Genomic DNA, 17,049 nt, shown 5'->3' with positions numbered 1-17,049 from the left:
TTCAGGGCTCAGGGAAAATGACATCTTCTTGTGTCTGGTCAACAATAGCAGTTGGCAGGTGTTTGGGGAGGCCCCGCCCCTGTGCCACTGAGCTAGGTGTTTGTCTCTGCCCTGGACAGAGGCTGTGGGCGTCGGGACTGCCGGGCTCTGTCTGCGGGGCTCAGCCAGCACCGACAGAGCGGGGCTTGGAGAACTCCTGGCACTTGGGCTGAGCTGCGGCAGCCGTGCCGGGCGCCCTCGCTGGCACCGGGGAGGTACATGCTGGAGAAGATGCCACCCCTGCCTTCCCTGCGAGCCTGTATCTGCTGTGAATGGTCACAGAAGCGAATCAACACAAGCACGAGAGCCTGAAATTGTAATAAGCTCTCTGACAACGACGGACGGGGTGTGTGATAGAGAGACGGAGATTCTCCAGGGAAGTGACAAGGGAAGGCCCCTCCAAGGAGCTGCCATTTGAGCGGAGAGCTGAACAAGGACGAGCCAGACCCCTGGAGACCTGAGGGAAGGGCATGTCTGCTGGGTGGAATATCAAACGAAAGGAGCGAGGCGGGGAGCAAGGGCGCGAGGGGAGGAGGCCGCTGAGGCAGGCGGGCCAGGCATGAGGGTCTGGTGCACTACAGCGAAGTGCTTACTCCAAGGGTCACGGGAGGCCGTTAGAGCGTGTTGTGCAAAGGCACAAAATGATGTGGTTTTCCAAGGCTCTCTGGCTGCCGCCTGGAGAACAGCCTGTAGGAGGGCAGTGAGGAGGCCAGCGGTCCCCGCAAAGGACAATGTGGCTTGACTGGGTGGTAAATGCAGATGAGACAAGCGCCACCACTGGACCCCAACGCAGGGGACCCAGGGAGCGCCCTAGGTGAGCAGACCCACGAGCTCTGGCTGACGGCTGATCTGGGACTACGCATCACCAAAAGTGCTGGTAGAGAGGGTGGGAGGGGCGACATGCCGGATCAGAAACGGTGCTGCCCATCGCAGACACTCAAGGGTTAGGAAAACCTGCGGGGGAAATCTCAGAACTTAACCTCTATTTGCAACTGCCTCTCTTGGAAACTGCCAGAAGCCCCGCAGAAACGACCTTTTGGAAACCAACCTGTCGGTAAGTTGAAACCACTTCATTATCATGAGCTCCTCTTTAGTCGGGCCCCACTGAGCACCCAAGGTTGTTCTATTTGTTGGCCTATTTCATCTGCCAACCGCCCTGCCAAGGGCATCATTGTCCCTTCTGCAGGTGGGGAAGCTGAAGCTCTGGGAGGCTTTCAGGCTTACCAGAGCCACAGAGCCGGCCCCACCGCATCTGTCTGGCTTCTGTGCCAGTCAGCCTAGGGGGAGCGGTGGGGCGGGGGAGGGGGGTGTCAGCCCCGCCCACCACCTTCTGCGGGCCCACTGTGCCCGAGCCCCGCCCACCGCAGCCACAGCCCCGCCCACAGTGCTCACAGCGCGCACGTCGTAGGGCAGGTCCTCGTCGAGCTCACCCTTCAGTATCTTCTCGAGGGTATTGATGGAGATCTCCAGGAGCTTCTCGTGGTGGTGGTTCTCCAGGTCCCGGCACTGAGCCATCGTGCAGGCAAGTTAAGCAAAGGCCAGGGATCGGAGCAGACCAGGCGCGTCCCCACCCTCAGACCCTCAGACCCTCAAACCGCACGTCTGCAGACCCTCAGAGGGGGGGGCCGTTTCCTCCAGGCAAGAACGGACGTTGAAGGGTGGAGGGGCACACCTGGAGGTGCCAATGCATCACCTCCTTCACAGCCAGTGGTACACATGCACGAAATCCCAGGGCCATCCTGATCCCCACTCCCCCGCCCCCCCAATCAACACTCACACACCTGCTCACCACTGACCCTTGGCGCTGGGTTCTCTCAGAGCCTCTCCATCCAACACCTCTCTCCCTGCCACCGCCTCCTGACTGGACAGCAAAGAGCTGGTCTTTCCGCTCTAGCCTTTTCTCCCAACAGCAGCCAGCACGCTCTTAAACATAGGTAACCGGACCTCATCCCTCCCATGCTATGGCTCTCCAGGAACTTCCCCACTCTCTCTTGTGGCCTAAAGACCCCGTCTTAGAACTGGATCTCTGTGACCCATCCTCAAGGCCTTTGCACAGGCTGCCTCTTCTGCCTGGGATGTCCTCCCCACTTTTCTGCCTTGTCCCTCTGGCCCACACTCAGGTTCTCAGTGGACCCTCCCTCAGGGAGGCTCCTGGCCCTGATCTCTGTGTGGGCTGCGCACTTACTGCCTCCGTAACTCTGTCTCCTTGCACGACTGTGGACCCAGAAAGGTAGGACTAGGAGGCTACTTCTGGGGTAGAGCATAGCAGTTTGTCCCCTACACGGCAGGGCCCTGAATTCAGGTAGCAGAAAGGTTGGTCATGCCCTAAATGCTCTAACCCTGACATTTAACCTGACGATCTCATTCTAAATGATTTGTCAGTATCTGTCCCACTCCCAGGGTGTGTGTACCTGCGACGTAGGAAGCAGACAGGGATTCTGGGGTGTGGTCTCTCCGTGAACATCCCTCCTTTGAGAACAAATACGCCAGGCCTTATGCTGCACTCGATGGGGCCCCACACAGCAAGCCCGGTAGGTATCCAAACCCTTACGCTAACAAGGCACCATTGTTCTGAGAGATGGGAAACTCCCTCAGACCCTGTGGAACATTCTTTGAACATTCCAAGTAGTTGCCAAATCTCCATCTTTTGAAGGTGAGCTTTTTCTGTGGTGCCAAACTAGAGGATTTCTATTCCTCTAACGTCACAGGTCGAGATTCCCACTAAATGGGGTCCTGTGATGGGGTGGATATCATCCTGGTACAGGTATAGATCTTTCTGTACATCAGACTGGGGCTCAGGTATTTCTGGCAAAAAGTGAAGTATTCTAAAGTACGGACTTTTTGGCCATCTCTGCCAACATGTTTAGGGCCCTGGTGGCAGTGGGAGGGGGTAGAGGTGACCCCAAAGGTGGCTACCTGGAAGGGGACCACTTATTTGCATCCTGCTTAGTTGGTGAAAAAGCTTTAACCCTTCTCTGCCTTTTGTTTAAAATGCAGGTGCTGGGGCGCCTGGGTGGCTCAGTCGGTTGAGCGGCCGACTTCAGCTCAGGTCATGATCTCACAGCTCATGAGTTCGAGCCCCGCGTCGGGTTCTGTGCTGACAGCTCAGAATCTGGAGCCTGCTTCGGATTCTGTGTCTCCCTCTCTCTCTGCCCCTACCCAACTCGTGCTCTGTCTCTGTCTGTCTCTCAAAAATAAATAAACATTAAAAAAAATAAAATAAAAAATAAAATGCAGGTGCTTCTCCTCTGGCTCCCCTGGAGGCAGGGGGAGCCCAGGTGTGGGCCAGGATAACCCCACGAGCCAGTAGCGTCTCCCCATGGAGGGTCATCTGGGAAAAGGATATAGGCTTTGGACGTTTTCAATAAAGAGTGCCACCAAGTCCATGATGTTCCTTTCAAACGTGTTTATAGTCTCCTGGAAATGATAAAGAGCACAGTTAACATGAATATTTAGACATGAACTTGACTGACCTATCATCAGAGCAAAAGGCACTCCTTAGAACTTAGCAGGTGCCTGCTTTAACCACAGACCTTCAGGGCAAAGACCAACCACCCTGACCTTCCCAGGTAGATGCCAAGAATGGCCCTCTCTCCTGACCTCTTTCTCACAGCTGCATTACTCTCCGGCCGTTTCACCTTACTCACTCCCCCACAAGGTTTAATGCAAAGCTTCCTCCGGGCCTTTGCACGTGCTGGTCCCTTTGCCAGGAACACTTGTCCGGGTCCCACCCCCCGTAACCCTCACGTACACACATAGAGCTAACCCCCTTCCTTTGGGCTTCTTGATGATGGCATCTATCCATCACTTCCAGAGAAACGGGAGAGAGTTGCTGAGAGACTGCCTGGATCAGTATCCCAGCTCCACCACTGTGTTTAATGTCCTTGGGGCTCAACATCCTCATCTGTGAAATGGGTTTCCTTTGTAGTCCCCGTCTCATGGAGTTGTGAAGTTTAAATGAGTTACTTCACACGAAATGCTTTGCCAGGTGCCTTGGTGATGCTGGCTGCTGCCCCAGACCTGTCACCATCAGTGTGGCTGTCTGCATGCCTACCACCACTCTCCGAGGCACCCTGCACTGCTGCCCCCCAGGGCTTAGCTGCCCCCCAGGGCTGAAATGGGACTTGAGTGAGGGAGCAATGGAAGAGGTGATGTGAGGCCTGCTCCCCTGTGAGCCCCAGGCCAGGCCATGCCCCTGATCTAGCACAGACTCCCGGGGCTACAGGGTGGGCAGAGGGCCCCGGGGAATCTACAGCAGTCCGACCCCTGTCTGCAGGCCGAGCCAATTATACATGTTTCAAATGTGTGTGTAAGCACTGTTGTAATGAATAAAAATGGGGTCGTTAGAAAGCATGACTGCACCTTAGAGCTTTTTGGCTGCTTGGTGACACAAGTACGACCGACCATGTACAGATCTGGGGACTTTGGGGACGCTGCAGTGGGGATCTCCCTGCATGAAAAGGCTGGGAGCCGCTGCCTAAGCCTCCCCCGCCGCTTGCGAGCTGCTTCCTGCAGCACTTGAGCGCTCCCGCCGGGAGCCGACACCTGCCATGTGACGTGATGGGGAGATCTATCCCTGTCTGAAGTGTCCCTTGACATGTGAGGGATTGATTAGGCGCGACCTCTTGGCCCGACCACGGCAGCATCCAATGAGGTTTGATTCATCACAGCCTTCGGAGGCCCCGGCCTCGGCTGCCTTGTGAACACACAAGGCACTCTGGCTGCTAAGGAATTTTAGAGAGAGGTGCTCTGCATTTCCGCTGCTTCGTGCTGAATCGCAGGCTCCGCGCGCGGCCCTGAGATGCGGCAAATACACACTGCAATGCGGAGGAGCCTTTGTTTGTCCCAGAGTGGGGGCCTACTTTGTCTTTCAAGCACCCGGATGACTCCTGGGGTCTAAACAGAAATAGCTCTCCCTGCTGAGGCTCTGGGTGCTTCCAGGATAGGGGGTACATTCCAGAGGAATGAGCTCACCTCTACATGTGGGCGTGAGAATCAACTGCAATCTAAGTGACTGAAATATATTAAAAGCAAACACAGGACAGATGAGCAAAGAAAGCTTTAGTCCGCCGTGCTGAGTCACACAGCAGAGGAGCGCCTGGGAGGGCTCCAGCTAAAATACCATTCGGGGGCACCCGGGTGGCCCAGTTGGTTAAGCATCGGACTTCAGCTCAGGTCACGATCTCACCGTTGGTGAGTTCAAGCCCCGCACGGGGCTCTGTGCCGTTAGCGCAGAGCCCGCTTCAGATCTTCTGTCTCCCTTTTTCTCTGTCCCTCGCTTGCTTGCGCTGTCTCTCTCCAAAATAAAATGAACATTCAAAAAATAATTATGAAAAAAAACAATAAAATAAAGTACGGTTTTGCCACTGAATCCACTACGTTCTCGCAAAGGAGACTGGCAGGGCGCGATCGCATCACACCTGGGCCCCAGGGGCTCGGTCTCACCTCCAGCTGCTCTACCAACTGCATCTCCAGTGTCATGAGCATGTCGAACAGCTCAGTGATGTCCTTGCTGTGTTCCGCTACCTTCATCTCAAGGTTGGTCACTTCGGACTCATCTCGAATGGCATTTAAACTCTGGAAACAAAAGCCTGGGTTTTAGGAATCCACAACTAAGCGTAATTAGTTAATGACAGGCGACGATCGGTTTTGTGGGTACGAATGTGGACCCTGGGCTTGGCCTGTCCACGTTCAAGTGTCGGCTCTGCCATTTGTCAGCTTTGTGGACTTGTGGAAGCTACTCACCCTCCCCATGCCTCGAGGCAGGTACAGCAGATGCCAGCACTAGTCAGTGAGCTCTCGGTCCACGTTAGCTCGGGTTTTCATTAGTGGTGGCTGGGCTGGGTGGAAGGAGCGATGGCTTCAGAGTTGGGTGAACCTGAATTCGAATCCTGTCTGGGTCACTTATCAGCAGCGTGACCTTGAATGAGCCACCTCCACTCTCTAAGCTTCGGTTTCCTTATGTAAAGTGGGACAGAGGTGTGTGTCACAACGTTGTGGGGATTTAGCAGTGTGTATGAACTCTTGGTTCACGGTGGGGCCTCGGCTAACAGAGTCCAATACAAGGTCCACAGCAGGCACAGGGAGACAGAGAGACACTGGAAATGTAAGACAGAGCCAGTCTTTAGGAAACCAGTTGGACCCACAGAGCACCCCACTGAGCAAGGGGATGCCAGTGGTGAACAGATGCTAGGCCCCTTGGAATGAGAGGATGCTCACAGGCCGGAAAACACCCTGGGGTCCAAGCCTGGCACTGAATCCCAGACACTCACTAACAAAGGTCCTGGGGACTCGGCCATCAGGTGCACTGTCAACTTGTTTCTGTTGATATATGGTATTATTATTTTTAATGTTTATTTTTGAGAGAGAGAGAGAGAGCAAGGGAGGGACAGAGAGAGGCGGGGAGGAACAGAATCCGACGCAGGCTCCAGGCTCTGAGCTGTCTGCACAGACAGCTTGAAATCACAAACCGTGAGATCACGACCTGAGCCGAAATTGGACGCTTAACCAACTGAGCCACCCAGGTGCCCTGATGTATGGTATCAGTTGGGAAGGAGGACAGAGTACCTTGGCACGATTCGGTGTGATGAATGATATTTATAATAATGGTTACCCCGTCTGGAGAAAAATCAGGTTCAATCCCTACCTCGAACCTTACATGAAAACAAATTTCCCACAGAGTGAAGATTTAAACATACAAAGTGAAGCTATACAGTCCTAGAAGGAAAAACAGACGGACTTTAATAAATAATCTCAGAGTAGAGAAGTCCTTTCTAAGTATAACCAGAAAAAAGACTGATAGGTTGTACTACGTAAAATGTGTAGAAATTTTGAATAGCAAAAGCACCATAGACAAAAAAACGACATGATAAACAACAAAGTGGGAAACATATTTGCAACTCATTTCACTGACACAGGGCTAATTTCTCAATCTATAAAGAGCTTGTACAAAGTAATGATTTCTTTTTAAAGAAAGAGATATAGATCAAAAACCAAACAGAAAACAATGGATTGGGGCATATTAGAAGAACAAAGAGTTCACAGAAAAAGAAATAAAAATGTTTAGAGGAGCCTGGGTGGTTCAGTCGGTTAAGTGTCCGACTCTTGATTTCGGCTCAGGTCACGATCTCATGCTTCGTGAGTTCGAGCCCTGCATTGGGTTCTGCGCTGGCAATGTGGAGCCTGCTTGGGATTCTCTCTCTCCTTCTCTCTCTCTCTCAAGATAAATACACTAAAAAAAAAAAAAAAAAGAAAAGAAAAGAAAATACAAATGTTTATAAAACATGCAATGCTTATCCTCACTTAAGGGAAAATAAACACATGCTCCAAGTGTGCCAGACTGGCAGAGACGAGGAAGCCTGAGAGCACCGGTCTGACAAGGAGCAGGCCGAGGGGCAGAAGCCATGGCCTCCGCGGAGCACGGCTGAGCAGTAACTGATAAGAGCAGCAATACCCAGGTCTACCTCTGGGACTTCATCCTACAGATCAGACTCGCGCCAACTTACCCACTGCAACACTGCTTGAAAGAGCGAAAGAATGGAAAAAAATGAATTGTCCGTCAGCAGGGACTGGGTTAATAAATCATGGCTCATCCATGCAATGAGAGATGTTACAACTATTTTTTTTTTAATTTTTTTTTAACGTTTATTTTTGAGACAGGGAGAGACAGCATGAATGGGGGAGGGTCAGAGAGAGAGGGAGACACAGAATTTGAAACAGGCTCCAGGCTCTGAGCTGTCAGCACAGAGCCTGATGCGGGGCTCGAACTCACGGACCGCAAGATCATGACCTGAGCCGAAGTCGGATGCTTAACCGACTGAGCCACCCAGGCGCCCCGAGATGTTACAACTATTAAAAAAGAAGGCGATTCGAGTTTTGGAAGGATCTCTAAGCTGCATAGATAAAAAAGCAAAGGGCAAAACAGCATGGTACACTTTCATCACACACACACACACACACACACACACACACACATGCACAGAAGGGTTGGACTGACTGTACCCAACCCCCATCTACATTTGTCATTCTGTGCCCATGCTTAGACATGCATTACCTATCTAGAGACTGTCCGTCACAATTTTACGCCTGCTCTGCTCCCCACCTGTCCCCCCCCCCCCACAGTTCTGGGAGGCGGTTACGTCCATTTCTCTAATGAGGAAACGGAAGCCAGCAGAGGGTCACCAGTGAGGGGTCCATGTGAGCATTCTGCTGACCCGCTGACCCCAAGCCGTGCCCCGCTGGGCACCAGGAGGAGGCGCTGAAGGAGCCCTGGTCTAGTGGGTGTGGCAGGAGGGGGATAGGACAAGATCAAGAGGTCCTGTGAGGAAAGAGAACTGGGGCCTCAGGCCGACAGAGTCCTGTGAACTTCTCAGACAGCGGGCTCAGCTTGGGCTGAGCAGGAGGCACCTAGGAAGCTCTGGAAAATCCCAGTGCCGTGCCACACCCCCTGAGCTGGGGCGTCAGCCCCAGCCCTGTGGGGTCCCTGTGGACTCTGGTGTGTGGGCTGCATGAAACCACCGCTCTAGGCTCTAGGAGAGGGGCGCTCAGGGTAGTCTGCTCATCCCAGGCAGCCTTTGAGGGTGTCGCCATTATGGGGGCCGTGGGGCCCAGTGCCTCAGAAGCGAGGGGAGCCGGCCTGCTCCGAAGAACTACCCCCTGAACGTTAGGAAGTCAGGCTTGGCGCCAGCAAGAGCACAGCACTGGCGGTAGCCTGGTCCAGGTCCTGCTTCTCCAGGGGAATGTGTTGCTGAGGGGGCCGGGCCCAGGCCTGGGAGGAGCCTGCTGGCTGGCGTCCAGGCCTCCCAAATCCAGCGGCTGCAGGCACCAGATAAGAAATGTCATGGAGGGGGCGCCAGGGTGGCTCAGTCGGCTAAGCGTCTGACTTCGGCTCAGGTCATGATCTCACAGTTCATGAGTTCGAGCCCCATGTCAGGCTGTGTGCTGCCAGCTCAGAGCCTGGAGCCTGCTTCGGATTCTGTGTCTCCCCCACCCCCTCTCTGCCCCTCCCCGACTCGTGCTCTGTCTCTGTCTCTCTCGAAATAAATAAACATTTAAAAAAAAAAAAAAAAGAGGAAGAAGAAGAAGAAAAAAAAAGAAACCTCAGGGAGGATGTGCCGGACAGGGTCCAGGAGGACTGGAGACGTGGCCTGTCCAGAGGGGACAACTGCCACTGAGGCCCTGCTGACAAGTGCCTCCACAGAAGCTGGCAACCACAATTTTTCTGTGAAATCTTCCCATTTTTAACGTCAGCAGGATGTTCAAAACGTTTTAAAATCCTCTGCAGGCCAAATAAAACACATATGTGAGCCAAACGTGTTCTTCTGCTGACAGGCTTGAACTTCTGGGTGAATGCAGTCACACCCCACCCTAAAACATAAGGAGGAGGGTCTTGAGGGTTAAGTCGCACAGAATGTGAGGTCGTTGGTGAGGCTGATGAGATGAGACCGGGGAACGGGGAGTGAGGAGGGCCGGGAAGCATCTGGGAGCTCATCGCCAACCCTATTATATCTGAACGTGCATTATCTGGGGAATTTTGCCTGACCTTAAACTAAGAGTTCTCAACCAGACGGTGCTTTGTGGGTTCCTTGAAGCCCCTGACACAGCAGGCGAGTGCCCACATCCTCGGTGTATGTGGACAGTTTTGTTTTTTTTTTTAATTTTTTTTTTTTCAACGTTTATTTTTGGGACAGAGAGAGACAGAGCATGAATGGGGGAGGGGCAGAGAGAGAGGGAGACACAGAATCGGAAACAGGCTCCAGGCTCTGAGCCATCAGCCCAGAGCCCGACGCGGGGCTCGAACTCACAGACCGCGAGATCGTGACCTGGCTGAAGTCGGACGCTTAACCGACTGTGCCACCCAGGCGCCCCTTATGTGGACAGTTTTTTGAGGAGAAAGAAAGTCCATAGCTTTCCTTAGAGTCTCACGAAGATCTGTGACTTAGAACAAGAACCCATCTTTAAAAATAATGCTAACTAGGGGCACCCGGGTGGCTCAGTGGGTTGAACATCTGGGTTCGGCTCAGGCCATGATCTGCAGGTTGGGGAGTTGGAGGCCCGCATCGAGCTCGCTGCCCTCAGCCTGTCCGCACAGAGCCCACTTCCGATCCTCTGTCTCTCCTCGCTCTGCCCCTCCCCCACTTGCACTCTCTCAAAAATAAACATTAAATAAAATAAACATGATGCTAACGAAAAGAAGCAAGTCCCACCAAGCGCACATGGCCCTGAGTGGCCTGGGTCCAGCAGGTCCCGAACGACTGAGGCCTGCTCGCTCAGGTGGAATGCCCTTCCTCCACCACCCCTGGCTCATTTCTCTTTGTCCTGTGAGCCTCAGCCTGAGTTAAGGTCCCTCCAGCAACTCCCAGAGGCTCCCTGGGCTCCCCTCCAGTGTCGTACTGACCACCGCAACGGGGAGGGCCCGGGTCTGCACCCCACACCACATGGGAGCTCGCCGAGGGCAGGAGCCACGGCCAGCATTGGTCTGGCTGCCCAGAGCCAGGCACCGAGCGGAGGCTCAGAAAATGTCTGCTAAACGAACGAATGAACCAAAGCAAAGTAGCAGTTCTTGACGTTGCTAATAACAGGAGCGACAACGCGAACACCATTGTTGACAGTAAGGATGACACCGCCTTAGCCCCCAGGGGCGTTTTAGGTGAAGGGGACCCACAGGCATCACCCTGGGCTCAGCTCTGGCATGGTGCTGGAGTTGTGGTTGGTGGCACCGGTGGAAGGCTAAACCCTTGGCTCTGCCACTGAGCTGGGTGATTTCTGGCAAACGGGGACAGTGACCGCGGGTCTTAGGGTGTGCAGCCCCTCCAGTGAGGCCAGGCCCGCGGGGTGGGGTCAGCATCTGGAGCAGGAAGCAGGGAGGGGACACGGGAGGGGCAGAGCCTACCAGCAAGTGCGCCTCCTCGAACTTGGCAATCCTGCGTTTACCCTGCTCCCGGTTTTCCTGGATGGCCTCCTGGACACACTCATTGAAGGTGTCAAGCTCCACTTTGCGCTTCTCCTGCTGTTTCAGGCCATATTCGAAGATGTTCAGGCAGATGATGACGAATTTGTCCTTGTAGGTGAGGCCATTAAGGAAGCTGTCTTGGGGGCAGGCTGCTGGGAGGATGCAGGTCGAGGGTGGTGGCAGCTCCTGGCACAGGGCCAGGAGTTGAGATTTGGAGTCTAATGTGGTGCTGGGGCATCCCTGTCCTCACCGTGAGGGACTGGTCTCGGGAAGCAGGCAGGGGCCATGGGGGGGACGCTACAGAGCAGAAGAGAGACATGCTAAGAAAGGCCCCAGGAGAGGCATCCTGGGCACCCAAAGGGGCCGGGGAGGGGCTGGGAGCCCAGGCGGAGCCAGCCCCAGCCAGCGAGCTGGGCAGTGTATGTTACTGTCTCTGCCGTGATATCTAGGGGACCTTTGTTGGGCTCCTGTCTTTGTGCTCAGCTGTTGCAGGGGCGCCGAGGGAGCCTGCGAAGGTCAGGGGACCACAGGCTGGACGCAGAGAGGTCCGGGCTCAAGTCCTGGCTCTGCTGCTCCTCCTCTCTGGCAAGCCACTTCACCTGCCTGGACTTGGGCTTCCTCACCTGCAGCATGGAGTCCTTGAGGTCAGGCATGCGCTACGGCCCAGATGTGAGCCCAGGTCACCCAGCTGGGGGATGGCAGAGCCAGGCCGGGAGCCCGTCTGTCTGGCCTAGAGCCCTGATTGTCACCTTCTGCTTTGCCTCACACCCTCTCCATCCCCTCCCCCACCCTTTCCAAAACGTTGAGTTTTTAAGAGAAAGTTTCTTTCTACCCAGTGATGGCTGCTCCACAGACATACTGTGTGACTCGTTGCCAGTCTCAGCGCTAATTCAGTCTGTTGTGAGTCTAACCTGAGTCCCTCAACGTATAGTTTATGCCAACTGAGGTCATCATGGCTTCGGCCATGACAAGTGCCAGTCACAGCCTCTGGGCTCCAGCTGACTGGGGGAAAGGATGCCGGCTCTTAGAGTGACAGACAAGGGCTCAAATCCCAGCTTCTAACTGCATGACCTTGGACAAGTCAACCTCTCCCAAGTTTACCTTCCCCAATTATAAAATGGGATTAATATAATAACAGCACCCATCTGCTGGGCAGTTGGGAAACTATAAACACTGTATGCAAAGCTCACAGCAAGAGAATATAAGTACTACAGATTAGCGCCATAGACCCACACTTCAGTTTTCCCTCTTTGACAACCTGGCTTGTCGAGCACAGCGGACCCCGTGCCATGCTGTGCGTCCCCTGAAATCCAGGCAGCGTTTCCCCATGCCACTCAGCTGACCTCTTGGGTTCTCCACTGCCTCTTGGGTACATGGCTGTGAAGGAGGGGTTTTATCTTCCAGGGTTTCACAAGAGAAATGGGGAAACCGAGGCCCAGAGCAGAAGGGGACCTGCCCCCGGCAGGCTGGTGGTGTGGGGCCCGGGCTCTGCCAGGGGAGGTGACCATGAACTTGGAAGGATATGCCTGAAGGAGCTCGCTGACGCCAGGAAGGTGGGCCAGCTTGTTGCCCTCTACGTCCTCAGCGTACATGCTGTCAAACAGGAAGGAGCCGTTCAGGCGCTCGACGAACGCGGCCTGCAGTCAGAAACACAGCAGGGCTTGGGGGACGCTGATCCCCTGGCAAGGGCTCCATGGGTGGGGCCCTGTGCTGGGCGCTGGGGTCAGTGGACACTTTGCAGAGGGTGGGGGAGGGCATGCTGCCCTTGGGCTTTAGCCCTCCAGGAGGACAGGGAAGGCACGCCGGGCCAAGGGCCTGGCACACGCGGAGGTCCAGAGGCATCAACTGAAGGTTGCACGAGGCTCAGTGCGCCTGGAGGAAGGGGTGCGGGTTGTGGGGCAGAGTGGGTCCGGGGCCGTGCCGGGGAAGGACTTCAACCTTCCTGGCTGCCCGTGGAACTGCCCTTTTCTTAAAAGGAGCTGCTCCCTCAGATTGTTTCCCTAGGCCCTCGTGCTGGACCTGGCAGGCTGGCAAGGAGACAAGGCAGGTGGCATCCGGGCGGAGACAGAGCTGGCTCTGTGGCGAGCAGAGCAAGGAGGGGACAGGGCGGGACAGGGCGCTGGCCTGTGGGTGATGTACATGCTCCGTCACAGCCAGGGGAGGCCACACGGCATATGTTCGCCTTCAAGAGCGGTTCTTGGGGCCTGGGCCCTGCTGGCTTTGATCCAGCTGGGCCCATACCCTGTGGCCGGCATCTTGGAGCCAGGGCAGGGGGAGGTGGGCGGCAGGGCTCCTCCCGACAGAACGTACCTTGTGCTCCTCCAGCTCCTCCCGCTGGGCCCGCTCGTCATCCAGCTGGGCCTGACTCAGGTTCTCTCGCTGCTTCAGCTCCTCGATGCCGTACTGGTGTTTGATCTCTGCCAGCTCCTTCTGAGGGGGGGATGGGAAGGGGCACGGTTACTGGGGCATGTTTGGTCCCTCCCTCCCGGCCATGCCGGCCTCTGCCATCCCGCAGCCTCTCTAGCGAGGGTGGGGGTGTGGACAGCCCCCTAGTGAAGGCTGTGTGGGCAAGGATGGCTTGCTTCCTCCTGGCCTTTTCCAAGTATCCTGAGTCTAAGGGAAATGAAGGGAAGGACCAACAGCACGGGGGGAAGGAAGCACAGGCAGGCGGCGGGGATCAGGGCCACGTCCCCGGCAGGTGCACATGCCCAGAACAGGTGCTCCCGCTCTCTTCCAGGGATGCACGATGGGAAACAGGTAAAGTGAGTTACCCGAGTCACAGGCCTGGTCTCAAGGGCCTCGGACCTTGGCTCTGTGCCCTGCCACCTCCTGGCTCTCCTCCCAGCCCTCCTGCTCATCCCCTTATACCCAGCGGGCACTGCTGGAGCCTGTAGGGCTCAGTCCTCACCCTTCTCGGCTCACTCGACACACCCCAGGTGATTTCACCTGTGCTAAGGTCAAGTGCAAGCACGTCCAATGGCTCCACCCTCAGACAACATGCGGGTCTTTACCTTCAGCCCAGACCCTACCTTTGAGAGCCTCTCTCCCCTAGCTGCCTCGAGAACACTGCCCCCTCACCATGTCCAAGATGGACTTCTGTCCTCCCATGGTCCCACTGAGGTGAGTGGCCCCCCAGCCATCCAGCACCCCAGCCGGAGACCCGGGACACATGTGGGACCCTCCCTCCTCCAGCAGACCCAGGCTGTGCCCTGGCCTGTCTGTGCTAGCTCCTAATCCTATCTCACCATCCTCTCTCTCTGGCCTCGACCCCCGCCTCAGGCCCCTAGCTGGCCTCCCCTGTGCACCCTGTCCCCTCACCCAGTCTGTCCACTGCTCCCGAGCAAAAAGCCAGAGAAACCTCTGTTAAACGCAAACCCAATCTCGTAGGTCCCTTGCCTGCCCTGTAGGACTTCCTCTTGGCCGTAGGGTAATGACAAGTTCCTGCTGTGGCCTGCGAGGCCTGCCTGCCACCCTCTCTCTCCAGCTCTCTGAGCGCCAGCCATTGGCTCCCTCGCTGCACTGCCTCCTGCCACAGTCCTTTACATGTGCTCTGTCCTAACCCTAGCCCTTTACCAGCCAACTCCTGCTCATCCTACGCTTCAAACCACCAACCCCCGCCTTGTACACCTCCTGGTATTTTCACGTATCTGTGAGAGGATCTGTCTCTGTGCGTTGGCACCACAAAGAAAGGTAAGGGCTTCCTTGGAGTCTGTTCGATTCCAGATACTGAGCTTTCTTTTGGCTCTCCTGTGCTGCCTGAAGCCCATCCTGTCTTACTCCTGAACGTGATGCGAGTATAGGTATCATTATAGTTTTGTGCCTTAACTTGGGCCTTGGCTGCAAATAGCTTATATGGCACAGCTGAAATCCTTCTAAAGAACTGTTATTCATTGAGCTGTATGCTTATGTTGTTTTCTTACATATTCATACTTTATTTTTAAAATATTTTTAATTCTTTTTTTAAAACTTTTTAATGTTTATTTATGAGAGCAAGGGAGAGAGAGAGGGAGAGAGACAGAGCATGAGTGGGGGAGGGGCAGAGAGAGAAGGAGACACAGAATCCCAAGCAGGCTCCAAGCTCTGAAATGTCAGCACAGAGCCTGATGTGGGGCTCAAACCCACGAACCATGAGATCATGACCTGAGTTGAAGTTGGGAGCTTAACTGACTGAGCCACCAAGGTGCCCTTATTTTTAAAATATTTTAAAAATGTTTATCTATTTATTTTGAGAGAGAGAGAGAGAGAGAGAGAGAAGGGGTGGGGAAAAGAGAGGGAGAGAGAGAAAGAATCTCAAGCAGGCTCCGTACCGCCAGCTCAGAGCCTGATATGGGGCTTGACCCCACAAACTGTGAGATCATGACCTGAGCTGAAATCAAAGAGTCAGACATTTGACTGACTGAGCCACCCAGGTACCCCTACATATTTATACTTTAATAAGGTAATTTAAATTTTTGTTTTTTAAGTTAATTTATTTATTTTTGAGACAGAGAGAGAGAGAAAGCATGAGTTGGGGAGGGGCAGAGAGAGAGGGAGAGAGACAATCCCAAGCAGGCTCCACTCTATCAGCAAGGAGCCTAATGTGGGGCTTAAACCCACAAACGTTAGATCATGACCTGAACCAAAGTTGGATGCTTAACTGACTGAGCCACCCAGGTGTCCCAAATTTTTAAAAGTCTCTAGTTTCCGGGCCACCCTTTCTTCTCCATTCCCACAGCCCTGCCTTCTCCCTCTCTCCCTCCCCCCTCCCCCACCTCATCCCACATCTCTTCTCTATATCCTCTGTCTCCCAGATTCCTGAACTGCGGACCACATCAAGAATTCTGCTAAGAACCGCTCAGGGTTCCCCACGGGCCCCCACCTTCAATCGGAGAACCCTTAAACCCTAGCAGGGCCCTGCTGATTGACCCCTGCCTCCCCTGCCTGTCTCCCCGCCTCCCCACACAAAGCCCCTCAAGCTCATAGCACCTGCCCATTCCATGTGGTTTGTGGGGGACTGTCCTCTGTTCCTCAGGGCTGGATTGAGGGGAGGGCCAGCCTTCAGGCACAGTCCAGGGCCTCGACTTAACAGGGGCCTGATGAAAACAGGGGGAGAGCTCCACAGAGCTGAGAGGCACCTCAAGAGCCTGCCTTTGAACCTCTGTCCTCCCACAGTCCTGCTGAGGTGAGCGGCCCCTCAGTCATCCAGCACCCCGGCCAGAGACCCAGGGGACATCCTGGACCCTCCCCTGGTTGGCCTGTATCTGGGCCCAGCTGTTCTGCTGCCCAAGCCCTATAGCACCAAGAGGCCAGGGGTTTGGGGCAGGCTATGGCTGGCCTCAGGGCAGGCAGTAGTGTGGACAGGGAAGTTTCAAGTGCCCCTGCTTTGCAGAACTCTGCTCTTAGAGCCTTTTACTCATTATTTATCTTGATGCATCTAGGCAAGTCTCTGAATCATGAAAGGAGCCTTTGTTTTGCTGCGGCACAACGGGGATGCCCAGACTGGGCTGTCTGCCCTTTATGGAAGCTTCTGGGGACTGAGGAGAGAATGCTTGGGGAGGGGCTTTGGAACTGTGCAGTGTCAGGCTGTCCCCTGGTTCTATGACGGACTTTGAAACCTACCCCAACAGCTCTCTGGCCCATTTCAAGCATCGGAGCCTGTGATGACTTCCAAACTATTATCTACATGAAGCAAAAAATACTTGAGAGTATTAGAATTCGAGTCTCAGCTTTTGGTGCTGTCACGGGAAGCAGAGAAAGCCACGGTCCTCAGAGGGGCACCTCTCTGACCTCACCCTATCTCTGTGGACCTCCCAGGAAGGCACTGGCAAGCAGAGGGCTCCACACTTGGAAGGTGCCCCTGTCCACCTGGGCGCTGGGGCTCTGCAACACGGTCCAGGCCAGGCAGGGTCAGCCTTCAGACCTGTGGACGAGTCCTCCCTGCTCCTGCTGGGCTCTCCCAGGTGCTCCCCATCGCCTCAGTGCCCCCACGCCCAGGCTCCTTTCTCTCAGGAAGGCACCAGCTTCCCGCGAGAAGGAGCAGGCAGGTCAAACAGTCCCTTGGTCTCCGTAGCATCCAACAC

The 17,049-nt window shown here is 54.8% G+C and overlaps 1 protein-coding gene across 1 annotated transcript in view; it reads right to left on the bottom strand.

Moving 5' to 3' along the window:
* DRC3 (dynein regulatory complex subunit 3) overlaps positions 1-17,049 on the bottom strand; it is a 30,462-nt gene that overhangs the window by 4,154 nt on the left and 9,259 nt on the right. Inside the window, exons 5-10 of the mRNA XM_047089918.1 lie at positions 13,301-13,420; positions 12,515-12,627; positions 10,931-11,105; positions 5,485-5,616; positions 3,386-3,456; positions 1,432-1,555 (exon numbers count right to left, since the gene is read on the bottom strand). Of these exons, the coding sequence (XP_046945874.1) occupies positions 1,432-1,555; positions 3,386-3,456; positions 5,485-5,616; positions 10,931-11,105; positions 12,515-12,627; positions 13,301-13,420 (735 nt within the window). The remainder of the gene's footprint in view (positions 1-1,431; positions 1,556-3,385; positions 3,457-5,484; positions 5,617-10,930; positions 11,106-12,514; positions 12,628-13,300; positions 13,421-17,049) is intronic.

This window comes from Lynx rufus, unplaced genomic scaffold, assembly GCF_022079265.1.
Source record: "Lynx rufus isolate CCGP_SWC_20201006 ecotype Redwood Valley unplaced genomic scaffold, mLynRuf1.p SCAF_28, whole genome shotgun sequence".
NCBI classification, from domain to species: Eukaryota; Metazoa; Chordata; class Mammalia; order Carnivora; family Felidae; genus Lynx; species Lynx rufus.
This window is presented reverse-complemented; position numbering and strand designations above follow the sequence as displayed.